This window comes from Papilio polytes, unplaced genomic scaffold (genome assembly GCF_000836215.1).
Source record: "Papilio polytes unplaced genomic scaffold, Ppol_1.0 DF821289.1, whole genome shotgun sequence".
Classification (NCBI taxonomy): Eukaryota; Metazoa; Arthropoda; class Insecta; order Lepidoptera; family Papilionidae; genus Papilio; species Papilio polytes.
In genome coordinates, this window is record NW_013527915.1 from 3989259 (window position 1) to 4004255 (window position 14997).

General features: G+C 31.9%; 3 protein-coding genes across 4 annotated transcripts in view; 1 reads left to right on the forward strand and 2 right to left on the reverse strand.

The window, feature by feature from the left end:
- The first annotated feature begins 1009 nt into the window (after positions 1-1009).
- LOC106109303 (DNA-directed RNA polymerase II subunit RPB11-a) lies at positions 1010-2799 on the forward strand. The gene is made up of 4 exons (XM_013290753.1): positions 1010-1167; positions 1331-1420; positions 1669-1843; positions 2714-2799. The coding sequence occupies exons 1-4, from the start codon at positions 1115-1117 to the stop codon at positions 2747-2749; spliced, it is 354 nt and encodes a 117-aa protein (XP_013146207.1). The 5' UTR covers positions 1010-1114; the 3' UTR covers positions 2750-2799.
- Positions 2800-2855: 56 nt separating this feature from the next.
- Positions 2856-14991, reverse strand: LOC106109302 (CAP-Gly domain-containing linker protein 1-like). 2 transcript variants are annotated; one of them, XM_013290752.1, is made up of 11 exons: positions 13695-14991; positions 8638-8778; positions 8421-8552; positions 8302-8322; positions 8022-8193; positions 7593-7937; positions 4699-7517; positions 4485-4627; positions 4273-4416; positions 3760-3914; positions 2856-3286 (listed from the first exon to the last, which is right to left on the reverse strand). In XM_013290752.1, the coding sequence occupies exons 1-11, from the start codon at positions 13788-13790 to the stop codon at positions 3240-3242; spliced, it is 4215 nt and encodes a 1404-aa protein (XP_013146206.1). In that variant the 5' UTR covers positions 13791-14991; the 3' UTR covers positions 2856-3239. The 2 variants fall into 2 exon arrangements, with proteins under 2 accessions (XP_013146206.1, XP_013146205.1); XM_013290751.1 differs by having other exon boundaries at positions 7593-7949.
- The window catches only part of LOC106109127 (restin homolog), a 31867-nt gene continuing 30911 nt past the window's right edge, over positions 14042-14997 (reverse strand). The window contains exon 9 of the mRNA XM_013290530.1: positions 14042-14048. Coding sequence (XP_013145984.1) covers positions 14042-14048 — 7 coding nt within the window. The remainder of the gene's footprint in view (positions 14049-14997) is intronic.

Genomic DNA, 14997 nt, shown 5'->3' on the forward strand with positions numbered 1-14997 from the left:
CCACTTCTTTTGTCCTAATAGTTTTACTGCTATCAATGACACTGTCCTAATTAGGTAACGTGAGGTTGCTCACCTCCGACTTCTCTAACACGAAGACAAGTATTAATAATATAATTAAATACTAAGTAATTGAGACTCTCAGACTTATTAAACCTTCTTGTTGAAACTGTAGAGTCGCTAGACTTGATGTAGTTTAATATTAAATTATCAAACAGCTTTGTTCTCTCTTTATAATCGATGTCGCTTGGCGTTGGATTATGTAAAACATTAAAATTTATTAAAGTTTATAAATTATTTTAAATCATGTTGTTTTTATACATGTTTAGTTTAGACGAAAATGTTGAAATAGATATTAGAATTGTTCAGATATGAGTTTCTTGTATGTTTATATTTGAAATGTATTACAAGTTGTATTTATAATATCCCTTTTATGATAAATTATCCTGCATTCTTGTTATGTAACTCTGATACAAAATCTATAGCATTATTACAGTTGAATTAACAGTAATTGAATTACGAATTAACAGAGAGGTTCTGAAAACATTGTGAAATTCAAATTAGATTGGTTTTATAGTCATATTCTGTATGTAGGTTATCAATCTGAAATTCTCTCATAATTATAAAATAAACGGTGTTTTCTGCTGTAATTCTTGGCTTTTATTTTAACCTAACTGCCCATTTTATAGTCACACCCTAAAAACTCATTATCTTTTTGAAGGTAAGTATTTATAAAGAAGTAGAAGACATGTTAATAAAATTGTTGTATTAATTAATGATTAGAGAGACAGTTTTTAACATCGTTAACACATTTATTATGGTAATTTTAGACCTCTACAATCTAAACAAGACAACATACAAAAAATTTAACGTTTGCTTTATGATAACAAAAAGTAATATTTTGAGTTACTGTACATTCGAACAAAAATCTACAACTTTGTAGTTTTCGAAGAAAAATATGGCAACAATCGTTATGACATTGACATCAAAAATGAATTGACAAATGTCAGTAATTCAGCATCTTTGCTTTGTGTATATCGGTGTAAGAAAACCTAAAAAGTCTTACAATTTGTTGGAATCGTAATATTTATCGAGTAGCATTTGATTACATTTCAAGATGAATGCGCCACCGACATTCGAGTCATTTCTTTTGTATGACGGAGAAAAGAAGTAAGAATATTTTTAATTTGCTTATAATTTCAATAAACATGATCTGTTTTGAATATTTCGTTTGCTTCAATGATTAGAATAGTAATACATTAACATAAATTCTTCATCACTTTAACATACTATAAACGTCCAAAACCTGCTCAAACTATTATAACTTTTACAGAGTTCAAAAGGAAGAAGATACAAAGGTGACGAACGCAGCTATTTTCACTGTAAACAAGGAAGATCATACTCTTGGTAACATGATTAGACAGTAAGTATAATATTCATTACATTTTAAAAATATCTATTATGTTTTGATATATTAAAGAATCCAGTGATTTATAAGTGCTGTCAAATGGAATTGCAGGCAAATCATTCACATACACATTCTAGACATTACATAACTAAAGGAAACAATTACTCATTTTTAAGATCATACTTTATTGACTATGCTACAAGTCTAAATTCATATTGTACAATAAAAACAACTGACAGGTAACTAATTTCTTTTTCATGCAGCCAACTTCTGAAGGATCCTAAAGTATTGTTCGCCGGTTACAAAATTCCACATCCATTGGAACATAAGTTTGTATTACGCATACAAACAACATCTGACTACACACCGCAGGAGGCTTTCATGAATGCTCTCACAGATCTTACGTCAGAACTGTCTCTGTTTGAAGAAAGATTTAAGGTTTGTATCTTTATGCTGTTAAGTTTTATATCTTAAAATGTAGACTGCCAGTGACAAGTATCATACACCATACTTATAAAATGTTAATGTTTGGATAGATTAATGTTTGTTACTACATACCTTCAGAATGAGTTATTAGATCTCGATGATTTTGTCACAAATGTAGTACATAGTTTGGAACAATGCATATTTCTTAATTTTTTCTCAATTCTATGCATGCAAGTAACTAGCTTTTTCCCGGCTTAATATTAGATTTTGAGTAAATAAACTAGTTACATGTTAAAATTATCTATATCTATATTATACTATTATAATAAAGTGTAAACACACACTTCTTTGTTGCCTAAGATGTTGGCAATTACAGTATATTTTTGAATAATTCCTTTTTTAATAAAAAGCCCTAAACTTACGTCAGGCCTTACGCTATATATTTTCACGCCATTAAATATAGGGAGTCAATATTTTGGATAAAAACCCTAATGTGGGAAAGAGACCATAAGTTGCTGCCAACATCAAGAAAGAAAGATTGCCAAGGTTTGACATTTGCTATTGATAATTTGACAAATGTAAACAATGAAATAAAATTTTCATAATTTCATGTGGATGAAGCCGCTCGGGAACAGCTAGTTTAAAATAAATTTAGTGCATTCTATGAGATTGCACATGTTGCTTTGAATATCATGAGACCAAGTGTAATGAAGACAATTCTATTATTCCGTTGTTAAATAACAAGTTTAGTGCTATAAAAATACTTAACATGCCTAAAGACAGAGGCTTTACTTCAACACCTTACAGTAACATAAAATTATGTAACAGTATTGTGATGTTAATTTTTTATTAAAACTTAATTTAATCTTTCTTTTGTTTCAGGAGGCAATTAAGGAAAAGAAGGATGGCTTAGATTAAATTAATTTTACTGGATAATTTGTTTATTTATAATAAATTTTTGAAATCAATAACATATTTCATTTTGTTAATTTACTATAGTTTATATTTCGGAATAAAACAAGACTTTCTTTCATAATTTTATTGCTTTTAAAAAAATTTCACTATATATTGGTGTTAATTTGAATCATATTTTGTTTACAATACAGAATAAAACCATGATTGGGTTTGCGTAAGTGCTCATTAAAAAATATTCCTCAGTATGCATTATATCCAGATAATGCGCAAGAGAACATAACAAAAATAAAAAGACAATCACCTGATTTATTTTAAAATAACATGCTAAATTAAAACTTAGATAAAAGATCAAAGATCTTATGTACAACATTTCTAAGATATCAACTACTAAACAAGTCGTACCTGTAAATGGTAAACAATAAATAATACTCGTGCCAAGAGTAACAAACAACAAATAACGGTAACAATATAACTAAATTTCAATAAATAGGCGTTAAAAAGTTTCTTCTTCATCACAGTTTTCAGTAGCGTGGCCAAACACTGCAACAAACGAAAACAATTATAAATTAACAAAGAGGTCACATTTTCATAAAATGCCAATATTTTTTAGCTTTTGTACGAAACTTCGTTTGCACAAAATTAAAAAAAAACTTAAGTAGATTTTGTAGATTAGATAGATGTAGATTTAGTGGTTTAGTTATAAAGCAATAGCTTTGGCCCGCGACTCTATCCGTGCGGAATTAAAAAAAAAAGACTCCATATTTATCCCACATTTTATCCAGAACCGTTCAACAGTTTAGGCTATAAACTGTAACATTCATCCATCTGTACTTTTGCATTTATGATATTAATATGATAGTAAGATTACTGTCCAAATCATCATCAACTTGCCCTTATCCCTTATGGAGGGCCGGCACAGTATGTGCTGCTCTTCCATGCATCTCTATCAGCCGTCATATCCGAGTCCAAATGTGAACCAGATATAAAAGAAAACTTGTGTAAGGTGTGTTTACCTTCGCATATATCGCAGTATGGTCGCGGCGGCGGCGGCGCGCACGCGGGCGGCGGCGGCGAGGCGGCTTGTCGCGAGCACTCCTCCGTGTCGTGTTCATCGAACACATCGCATATGTCACAGAAGAGACGCGGCGCGCGCGTCTTGCGACCGTTACTACCAATGTTAAAACATTTATAATTACATCCTTGTCTATTATAGTGATATTTCGACACACTCTACCAGAACATTGGGGGCTATACATTATTCAAAGTCACGAAATTGACAGACAGGACAGTGCATAGATATACAAGTGCAAGACAGAGCTAAATATTGTGGGTTTATAAATGAAAGTGGAATCAAATGTAACCATACAAATTAATTTTACATATAGAGTAATATGGCCGCCGTTGCGCAAAACTAGTAGTAACTTAGCTTTAATTTACTATTGTATTATTTGTGCAAAAGTATTAAATAAATAAAAAGAACACTTTAACAAACAAGGTGTAAGCAATTATATAGGTAATAAACTTACAATAATGGAGGTTCGTTTGGCGTAGTTCCCCCCTCCAGCGCTTGCACTCGCGCCATTAGCTGCTCGTTTTTCCGCTGCATGTCTACTATCACCGAATTCAAAAAGCTCACTTGTCCATCGATAATTTCCTTTTCTTCTTGTACACTTTAACAAAGGAATTATTTTACAAAACAATCAAGAGTAAATTAGTATTGAATATTAGATTTTCTTACTTCATAGTGGCATTGTCGCCTTGTCCCAAAGTACCCATAGCGTCGTTGTCATTTTTGTCTCGAATATTCTTTCCCATCGTACTCATTTCTTTCTGTATCATAGCCTTCTCCCTTTCTGCAACTTCTGCTTTCACTTTATGACTCTGGAAATTTAAAAGCAATTAATTTGGAAATTCTCGATTCTCATCTAGACCTCCAAGAGTATTTTCGTTACCTTTAATTCTTCTTGTAATTTATTTATCATTTCATCTTTTTGTTTTAAGTCTTTGATTTTTTTGTCAACTTCTATTTGCAGATTATTTATTGTCAGTTCACTTTTAGCCATTGATTCGGCGCTAGTTTTTCTTATTGTTTGTAACTCAAGTGTCAATTTTTCTAGTCTTTCGTCCTTATTCACATCGCTTGTTTGTTGTACAGTTAATAATTCCAATTTTTCTGATAATTCTAATATCCTTTTTTCGGCGTCCGTAAGTTTGCATTGAAGTTGATTTTGTTTCTCGAGTTCTTCTTTCAGTTTTCCTTTTGATTCAATCAATTGTTTTTCGAATTCGTTTAATTGATTTTTTAAGTCATTTCGTTTGCTCCTGCTTTCTCTTTTGTATTCATCGAATTGTGTTTGTAGTTGTTTATTTAAATCGTCGTAATTTAATTTTTGGCCTTCATTTATATTTGTTAATTGTTTTATATCGCTTTCGGATTTTGCTAATAGCTCTTGTAGTTCTGTTACCTTTTCATATGTTTTCTGTAGATTTTCCAATTGTTTTTCCTTGTCAACAATTTGAACTCTTAAAGTTTTTGTTTCATTGGTCAGAGATTCTACTTCCTTTTTGTATTTTTCTTTTAATTGTTCGTTTTCCGACTGTAGCGCATTAAAATTGTTCTGTGTTTCATTGGATTCCGATTTTAAAGAATTCTTCAATTTGGTTAACTCAATTTCACGTTCTTCTAAAGCTTTATCTTTGCTTGTTATGTTTATTCTAATCTCAGTTATTTCTTCTTCTAACTTTTTAATTTTCTGAGCATCTGCTGTGATCTGGTCGAGATGTGTTTTTAATAAACCATCTTTTTCCCCTATTTCTTTCGATAAGTTGTCTGTAACGGTGGTATTTACTTTAATAACTTTTTCAGCTTCTTCTAATTTAACTCTTAAATCTTTAAGTTCATTTGAAACATCGTTATGTTTTGATTCCAGAAGTGTTTTTTCGTTAGAAATTATTAGCAAATCCTTCTTTAGCGCTTCCATTTGGTCTAATTGCTCTTTTAACATGGATTCTTCTGCAGTTGAATTGCTGACTAAATTATCATACTTTTGTTTTATTGCTAGAGCTTCTGCCGTTAAATTATTGAATTGTTCTTCCAATTTTTGTTTACTGTCGGTTACTTTACCTAACTCTTCATTTACTGAAGCCAATTGGCGATCCTTTTCAGAAATTAATTCTAAATGGGATTTCACGTCCACTTCAAACATTTCTGATTTAAGCGTTATTTCCTTTATATAATTTTGTTTTTCTTCTAGCAGGTCCTTCAGTCTTTGTTCTTCAGATTTACATTTATTCAACTCTTCGTTCACTGTAGCCAACTGATCTTGAATATGAACAATTTGCTTCTCGTGCTGAGCGGTTTTGTTATTCATTTGCGCTGTCATGTCATCCAAAACTTTTTGTAAAGAATCTTCGTGTTTTCTTGCTTCTTCGAGTTTATTATTTAAGTCATTTTGTGCTTCAGTGAGCTGGTCAACCTTTTCCATCAGTTTTACTTCAGATGTTGCCCCCTCAGCTTTAAGCATCGACACATCTTCCTTGTACCTATCGATTTCCATTTCTAACTTCTTACGTATTGAGTCATATTCAATACTTAATTCTTGTTCTTTCGCTCTTAAACCTTCTATTTCTCTCTTAAGAATTGAATTTTCATCTATTAATGAATCGTTCTGATTTTCTAGTTCTTTTGTGTGATTGCTAAGTTCTAGAGCATGCATTTCATATTCCTTAATTTTGATTTCTTCTACTTTTTGTTTTTCCATGTTTTCATTTATCGTATCTAATAATTGACCTCGCTCTACTGAAAAATCTTCTTGCAGCTTGAACAGCTTCTGCTTTAATTCTTGTTCTACTCGTCCATAATTGTTAGTGACTTCTCTATGTTTATCTCTTAGTTCCTGAAGATCTTTTTCAGTATCTTTCAAATGTTGAGATAACTTGTTGAATTGTTCATTTGAATCTGTCGTCTGGCCTGTAAGGTTCATATACTCGTTTTCTATCTTCTCTTTTGTCACCTGCAGTTCTTCACATTTTTCTAAACTACTATTCAGTTGCCGTTTTAGTTCTCCTATTTCTAATTCCATAGCTGCCATCTTTTCTTTTAGATTAGTATTAGCTTGGGTTAATTCTTCAATAGATTGTTTTAGACGTTCATTTTCTAATTTTAATGCCTTCAATTCATCTACGTTAAGCGTAAACTGTGAGTTTAGTGTATCCAATTCTATTTTACTTTGATCTAAGGCTAGTTTATGACTTTCTATTTCTTTAATTAGCTGCTCTATTTTAGAATTGCGATCATCGATTTCCTTTTTATGCTCTTCTGCAATTTTGCTGTGCTTAATATTGAAGTTAGCTGTAGCTTGTTCAAACTCATCTTTAAGCTTTATTATCTCCTTATCTCTTTCGTGTAGCGTTTCCTTATACTCGCTGATCACTTTTTCATTAGAATTGGAAGATTCACTAGTCTCGGAGAGAAGTCTTTCATAATCTTTTGTCTTAGATTGTAGATTTTGTTGCAATTTCAAAATTTCTGCTTTGTTTTTCTCGTTTTGTTGAGATACTTCATTTAAAAATGTTTCATACTCATTCTCTTTATTTGTTAGATCTTCTTTGATTCGACTCAATTCCTCTTGCAGACTTTTGAACACATTGTCTTGTTTCTTCTTTGAATCCTCTAATTGTTCTAAGTCTAATATTTTAGCGCTTAATTCCATTTTTAGCTTTGTAATTTCCTTATTCAGGCTAACTTCATGTTCTTTACTCATTCCTAAAACTGAAAGAAAGGATACCGTTAGTTAAACTAGAATTTACAACACAACTTTATGCATAATGTTTTAAAACCTATTACCTTTATTTAATTCCAATGTTTTATCATCAAGGACGGCTTGAAGTTGTGTTATTTTAGTATTGAGATCGATAACTGTTTGATTATTCTCTTTGTTAAGCCTTTCTATGTTCTGTTTCTCAGCATCTAGTTTTGATTCAGCTAACTGTAATTTGGCAGTCAAAACAGAAACCTGTGTTTCAAATTCCGTTTGAGCGATTGCTATTTTAGTTTTAGCTTCATTTAATGTTTTTTCATATTCTGCTTTAACACGAGTTAACTCTTCGGACATACTTTTGCCTAGAGAGTCTTTTTCATTTTCTTTTTCTTTAAGTAGTGCATATGCTTCGTCTAATAATTTCTGCAGTTCTGATGATAAAGCTAAAATGTTTAAACCATTCATAAAACAAATTGTTAATTATGTTCTTATTGTAAAGATGTAAGGTTACTGACTATGAGCGGCGGAAAGTTCTTCCTTGTGTTGTTCTGCCACGGCGGCGACTTCGATAGTGCGTTGATCTTCAAGTGCTTTCAGCGCTCCGGCTGTAGTGTCAGCTCTAGCGGACTGCAGCGCTATCTCTGCTTCCAGTTCACGAATGTGTTTCTCTCTAGCTGCCTTCTCTTGCTGAAATTTAAGAAATTAATTCGAATATAAAAGTTAAACAAAGTATATACTACTTAAACTAGTTAAGATAGGAATTAAACTCTTCTTATTTGTAGTCGATTTACTAACCTCCATGGCATCCTTATATCTCTGAAAAATAAAAAATATATTATTAATACTGGTAATAACAACAGCATTTTTTTTAACGTGTAAGAAATTAAATCAATGCTTTTTATTTAAATTCTTACATTATAATCTTCTCGATTAATATTCTCTTCTTCGTTTCGGAACATGAGGTCTTCCACCTTCTGCTTTTCGTCCTCCAACATTTTATTGAGTTTGTCCAGTTCGATTTTAAGTTTTGCATTTTCTGTGCTGGCCTGTAACAGTGTTTTTATTTTAACGTGTTTTTTCTTTATTTTTACATACAACAAAATCTTAAAACAAAAAATTAGATATTCGTACCTGTGTTGCTTCTTTTTTAATAATTTCCAAGGCGGTCTCCGCTCTTTCCGCCTGGAGGGACACTTTGGCGATCTCTGCGCGCTCCAATTCTCGTTCACGCATCAACCGCTCCAAGTGATGTTGTTTCTCCCGCAATAGCTCCTGTAGTTTAACACAAATATGTCTCATATAAACAACATAAGTTACACTATTTGTTAATACGTGTAACTACGATTTGTGAAGTAAATTAAATTTAAAATGTTCCACAATTAACCATTATCTTTGTAGTACAATTTTTGCTTTAGAAATATTGAAAATACATCAAATTTGTATCAATTGCTACACTCACTATCGTGAAGCGGTCACCGATATCTAATAACCACATTAAAAGACTGCTTAAACAATAAATAAACAACTGTGTGTGATACAAAACAATGAGCAAAAGTAAAAGTTAAATTATATCTGTAAAGTTATCTTCATTCAGGAAAATCTCCGTTGTCCCAATTGCTGATTACTTCAAAGCACTTCGTCAGGCAGCTAAAATTCGTATACAATCTGAACCATTATCCGAAGCTCTTCAGAGACACAGTAGACTGAAAAGCGTACTTCTTTTCCACCGAGAATCTTTGCTTTATCCATGGTTTGCTTCACTTCACGATTGTTTGTTGTAGTTCACATTTCAAAAGGTTTATCAAATTTAATTTTCGAATACCCACATCATTAAGGCGCGATAACTCCGACAATTCTATACAATTCCACTTGTTTCTGTTGTAACAAAGGGAAATCAACTTTTAGGTGTATTAAAATAGCTTTGTACGACTGTGGGTTTGCACTGTAAATACGCAAAAAAAACATATTGCAATCTCACATATTCTCTTTGAAAACAAAAATAACTAATGTTAAACAAAATCTTTAAAACACCGGACGACAATTAAAATTAAAAACAAAGGTACAGACCATAGACAGTAGAACAATTAACTTAGACATTGTACCTACATTGTTTTTTAATTGGCCATCGATTAGTTGATATCATAAAACATTATGGTAATGTCGCATAACTCGCGACATATTCGGTTCCCACTGACTAATAACGTTAATTATATCTATTACTAAACGTCATGCATAATTTATTTTATCTATGATGTAAGTTTATGAATTAAATTGTCCCGATCGAGAATTATGGCTATTATAATAAAACCGGTCTTACAACTTTTTTCACCATAACGTATTTGTGCAGTGTTTCTCAACAGAGAATTTGTGTTGTACCGTCGCATGCATCATTCTTAGATATCTGTACGTTTAGAAACCAAGTATAATAATAGCTCGACACTAGTTTAGTGAAATAATCAGTGCTAAATATTTACTACGTGCAATTAAAAAAAACCAGACTAAGTAGCCTTTGTGTTCTTCCAGACTATCGACATCTACACGAAATTTCATGGAAATCCGTTCAGCTTAGTCTACAAACTCTAACATACATCCAAACTTTCGTATTTTTTAATATGATTTAGAAGTAAGATTAACGTAAATTAAATCAATGTATCATTTAATTAATTAGATTGCTTTAGAGGTCAAAACATGCCGTCAGCATGTCGAGTACCAAGTCGAGATAATAGTTAACTTAGCGTAGGTTGGATTAACTTCAGTTCTATATTTATACATTATGAGTTAATTATTATAATAAAGAGATCATGTTTTACATGTCACATCATTTTCATATTTCATCATCTGTCGAAGTCCATTGCAAATAGGCGAAGTCAGTTAATGTATATTTAATTACCATTTTTTTTAATTTAAAGGATAACCAAGGCTGTATGAAAAACAAACAATTCGGATGAAAATAAAGACAGAGTTGTGGATAACAACCAAAATGAAATGTATTTTACAACCCTCTCTTCCGTCGAAGCAACCATACAAATGTTGAGAAATTCGATCTTCACACGAATCGTGTACTAATTAAATTGTATGACGTCTCGATATTGGATATGTTTACTGCGTTTTTATTTTAGGTACTAAAGGGATTTTGTGACGCATGTTACCTTATAGGAGTTCCAAATATCGATGGACTTGTTTTGACTCCTTTATCTTTGCACGATAGTGGGATCTGATTTACGAAACCTTTTGAGATCGGCATCAACAATAATTGTTTAAAATTAATATTAACGATATTCTGAGAGATTACAGCATCGAGAGCACGGCAGTAGCGCACGGCGCATTAACGCCCTCCTACACGACCTAGGGTTGCCTCCTCTCTGGTTTTGCAAAATGCATATACTGGTTACGACTTTAACTGGATATCTTCGGGTTATCTATACTAATATTATAAAGAGGAAAGATTTGTACCTTTGTATGTATTGAAATAACTCAAAATCTACTGGGCCGATTAAAAATAATTCCACCGTTAGAAAGATAATTTCTGTGAATAACATATGCTATATATTTTAATTTCACAAGGGCGAAGTCGCGAGCAACAGCTAGTATTGAAATTGAAATAGTAAATCAAGTGAATAGATGGCTTTTTCCGCTAAGAAACAATAGTGAACGTCGTTTTTTGTCACTGCATTCATTATTTTTAAGTTGTGTGAGTTAACAAGTCTCTTGTATATTTTTTTATCGTTAATCGTTGGACGTTAGTTGATAGGCAACCCTAACATGATCAGTTGCTAATTGCTCACCGTTCCCACCGCGTACTGTATCGCTTCTAGTGACTAATATTACTGTTTGTTTACTATACCATGCAAAAAGGTATTGGCGTTAATCATTTTTTCCTAAATAATCATATTCCCCTTAGGTGTAACTTACTAAAGCAAACAAGTATTAACATCAATTACTTTATCTGACCATATTAATGTTTACTTTTCAAACCCATTAAAACTGGGTTTAGAAAAGTAAACTCTTCACATCTAGGCTTAATTGATACATTTTGTGCTAAAACCTAAGCTAGTTGCGTGAAAAAATCCTGTATCGATGAAATTCCTTATATAGCTCTTATAAATTACTTCACACTAAAAGGTTTTACATATTGATCTTGTAGAAAAACGTTAATAAATTAGATCCAGTGGAATTAAATTTCAGTATATCTTTAGTAGAACAGAGTGTAATAGGGTTTATATTTGACCGACTTCCCATAAGGAGGTATTCAATTCATCTGTATATTTTTTTGTACAGAAGTCTCGTTAGACCATCGAAACCCAACTTGGCGTACGCATATATACAAAGTGCACCACTTATGGCCAATTGACATTGGGTTGAGTTAAAGAAGCACCATTCAAACTTTAAATATTTTTAAGTATACCTTTGGTATGTACAAGAGCAGTGTATTTGCAGGATTTTGGTATCATGCAATTCTCCTTACCCATAGCTTAGAAGCATAGCTACTTCGATACATAATGTATCAAGATCGTTATGTAGTTTAAATGAATCTGATGGTAATCAGAAGTCTACGATCACTTTTTTTTTATAAATTAATCAGAAAATATATTTACAGGTTCGTGTATTCAAACATCCAAGCACCAAACCGACCCATCCGACGTATAGAGTTACTTATATCAAATCTGACGTAAAGAGATCTGTTAACATATAACTCGTTTCGTCGTGAAGTCGACATGCAATCACAAGCATAACATTATTGCAATAAAACCACATATGTTAGTTATAGGAATATTTTATTATGCAGAAAAAATATTGGGATAAAATAATTAAGACACCACACTTCAGACATTGTTTTATTAAATCTTAATATTAATGCATATTTTTAATATTATTCATACATAGTAAATATCTAAAGCAAGCTTATAAAACTCCTAAGAACTATATAGACATAAATGCTTCAATTATACATGCAAAAGTACTAATTAAATTTTCAGAAATACCAATTTTATTGAAAGTTAAACAGTTTATAAATACTTAGGTTACACTTGAGAAAGTTTTTTTTTTATTTACGCGTCTACACAATTCTTAGGTCTACATCGTTACTATAAAATACAAGACTAAGTCGTCATAAAAGACATTATTCATAAGATATAAGGAATGCCTAATTACACGAGTCCTTAACTAAATGAATATCATCAATTCTTACAGGCACTGGGATAAAATAAAACAATAAATAAATTTGTTTCCATTGCGACAAAATAAATGTAGCAAAAATTGGACAATACATTTTGTATATACGCGAAAGAGTTCAAAATCAAATATCACAGTTTTTTGCCTTAGACAAACGCTAATATGGAGATTGTATCACATAAAATCACAACATGACACATTTTGTAAACAAAATCTGGTTTATTGTGGAACATTTATTTTTGTACTTTTCTGTGCATTATTATCAAGTTTAAGTTATTACAAATCATTAATTAAAATTCGTGGAATATAGAACTATTACCTATTGTTAATCCTTAATAGTAGAATTTTAAACAAGTGAAAACAAAATCACTCGAAAAAACTTTTTGTTAGAAATAATTCAACAACATTCAAAAGTTACAATTAAAGAAATTCCCAACAATTACATTGCGATAGCCGGGATAGGTAACCACAATGCGCTTTAAATCAAAAGAAAAAAAAATATTTTGCAATCTTTCTAAACAAAAAGTATAATTTAAGCCATTTTCTCGAAATGCCATATTTTTTAATTCAACATTTAAAATGTCAAATTTTAAAAACTCAATAAAATAGCTTAAATGATACGAAATATGTTTATTGATTAGCAAGAGTTGCAAAATGTCTTTTGACATGAAGCCCACGTATGATTTTCAACCAATATACCGAGCCTACACTAATGATTTATAGATGTCGTATCGTTACCATAGGAGTAAGAGAGACAACCGTATCCAAAACAAAAGAATATGGCATTCGATATCTAACCAAATGAGACTTGAGATTTACAAAAGATAGTCTAAACAAGATTGAGATAAGGTTTAAGTTTCAGGTAAAATAAAACGATTGAAATAAAGGAAGATTAGGACAAGGAGAGCAGGAAGGATACGGGGTCTTTTTGATATCTAACGATACGAGATCTACTATATGCCATAGGTGGGCACGATATTCCCGGCTTACCGCGCTGCGATCGTGGGATACTGTACCTGCAACGCGTTCTTGGCGCTGACGGGTGTGGACGAGGCTCTCGGACCGACTCGCTGCCGTGCCGTTAGTGACAGTGCGAACGCGCAAACAAACATGGGGAGAACAGAATAAAACAACACGCGTTAACGCACTCAATTCCCACTGCAGCTATACTACATAGCAAAGCTGTAACCTGTACACAGAATGCTATAAGATTTTGTTGTTTATTTACTCGCTTTGTGTAGAACAGCCTTAGTAAGATAAATCCAGTTGCTTTAATTTTTTTTTGTTGTCAATGTTGCTTAGAGTCTAAGCGATATCATATTAGTAACACAATTTGATTTATTACCCTAGTTTCGGTATCTTATCACTTTCTGTGTACAGAAAATAATTAAAAAAATCAAAACAAACACAAATCGGATTAATATCAGTAAAATTAAATTATAACAAAATATAATTTTAAATCAATGGTGGAAATGCATAACCGCTATTTGGGAGTGCATAAGAAATACTTGGAACAGTTGTTTGATCAACAACTGTTTATATTCTTAGCAAAAATGATCAAACAAATGGTCTTGTGTTCTTGTCGTAGTGCTAATGCAATTCTAAGTATACTTAAAAAATAAACTTTTCTGAGATGCATTGTGAAATTCAACACTAAAAAACAATATTATACTCGTAAACGTAAATAAAAATATATCTTTGGCAACAAATTATTGTCAACTTTTAATTCATGCCGAAGTGAATTATTGTAAATTAAGCAAAAAAATTAAAGTATGTAATAGTAAAAAAGACATCATCACAAATATGTGTCTTATATGAGATCTTAAAATAATATCACAGATTAAATCATAATAAACTTCTACGATATGACTACGACAGTCTCTTTATTATTCAGTGCGGGACAAACTGTGACATGAATAGCTTGATAAGAGCGAAATAAAATCAACTCGAGTTAGTATGATGAATTAAAAATAATTGTTAGTAACATAAAATAAAGACAAGGGCCAAACCAAGGGGTGCCAACTACAAACAAAATAAAACCGATGCTCATGCAGACGGTAAGCACACCTACTGCACTAACCATATCTCCTGCTGCTCTTTATTTGTGCCAATGAATTAATTGTAAATGCTATGAATGGAGGAAAATAATCAGGACGGACAATATTCAGGGGCGCCTCGCACCTCTGAACATGTTTCGGAACCATCGGTTATCATATGAAGGAACTATCGCGTTTAAATGTATACAACGTTGGGGTAGGTGAACTGGAAGGGCGAGACGCAGGAGAAGTGGTAGGTCTTGCCGAAGCCGGAGAAGTGAGT

Excerpts from the sequence above, each read along its gene's own strand:
- LOC106109302 (XM_013290751.1), bottom strand. The coding sequence starts at position 13,790 with ATGTTTGTTTGCGCGTTCGCACTGTCACTAACGGCACGGCAGCGAGTC. Across the intron at positions 8,553-8,637 it reads TTAAAAAAGAAGCAACACAG|GCCAGCACAGAAAATGCAAA; the intron begins GTACGAATATCT and ends ACACTGTTACAG. Across the intron at positions 3,915-4,272 it reads CCAAACGAACCTCCATTATT|TAACGGTCGCAAGACGCGCG; the intron begins GTAAGTTTATTA and ends TAACATTGGTAG.
- LOC106109303 (XM_013290753.1), top strand. The coding sequence starts at position 1,115 with ATGAATGCGCCACCGACATTCGAGTCATTTCTTTTGTATGACGGAGAA. Across the intron at positions 1,168-1,330 it reads TTGTATGACGGAGAAAAGAA|AGTTCAAAAGGAAGAAGATA; the intron begins GTAAGAATATTT and ends TAACTTTTACAG. Across the intron at positions 1,844-2,713 it reads TGTTTGAAGAAAGATTTAAG|GAGGCAATTAAGGAAAAGAA; the intron begins GTTTGTATCTTT and ends CTTTTGTTTCAG.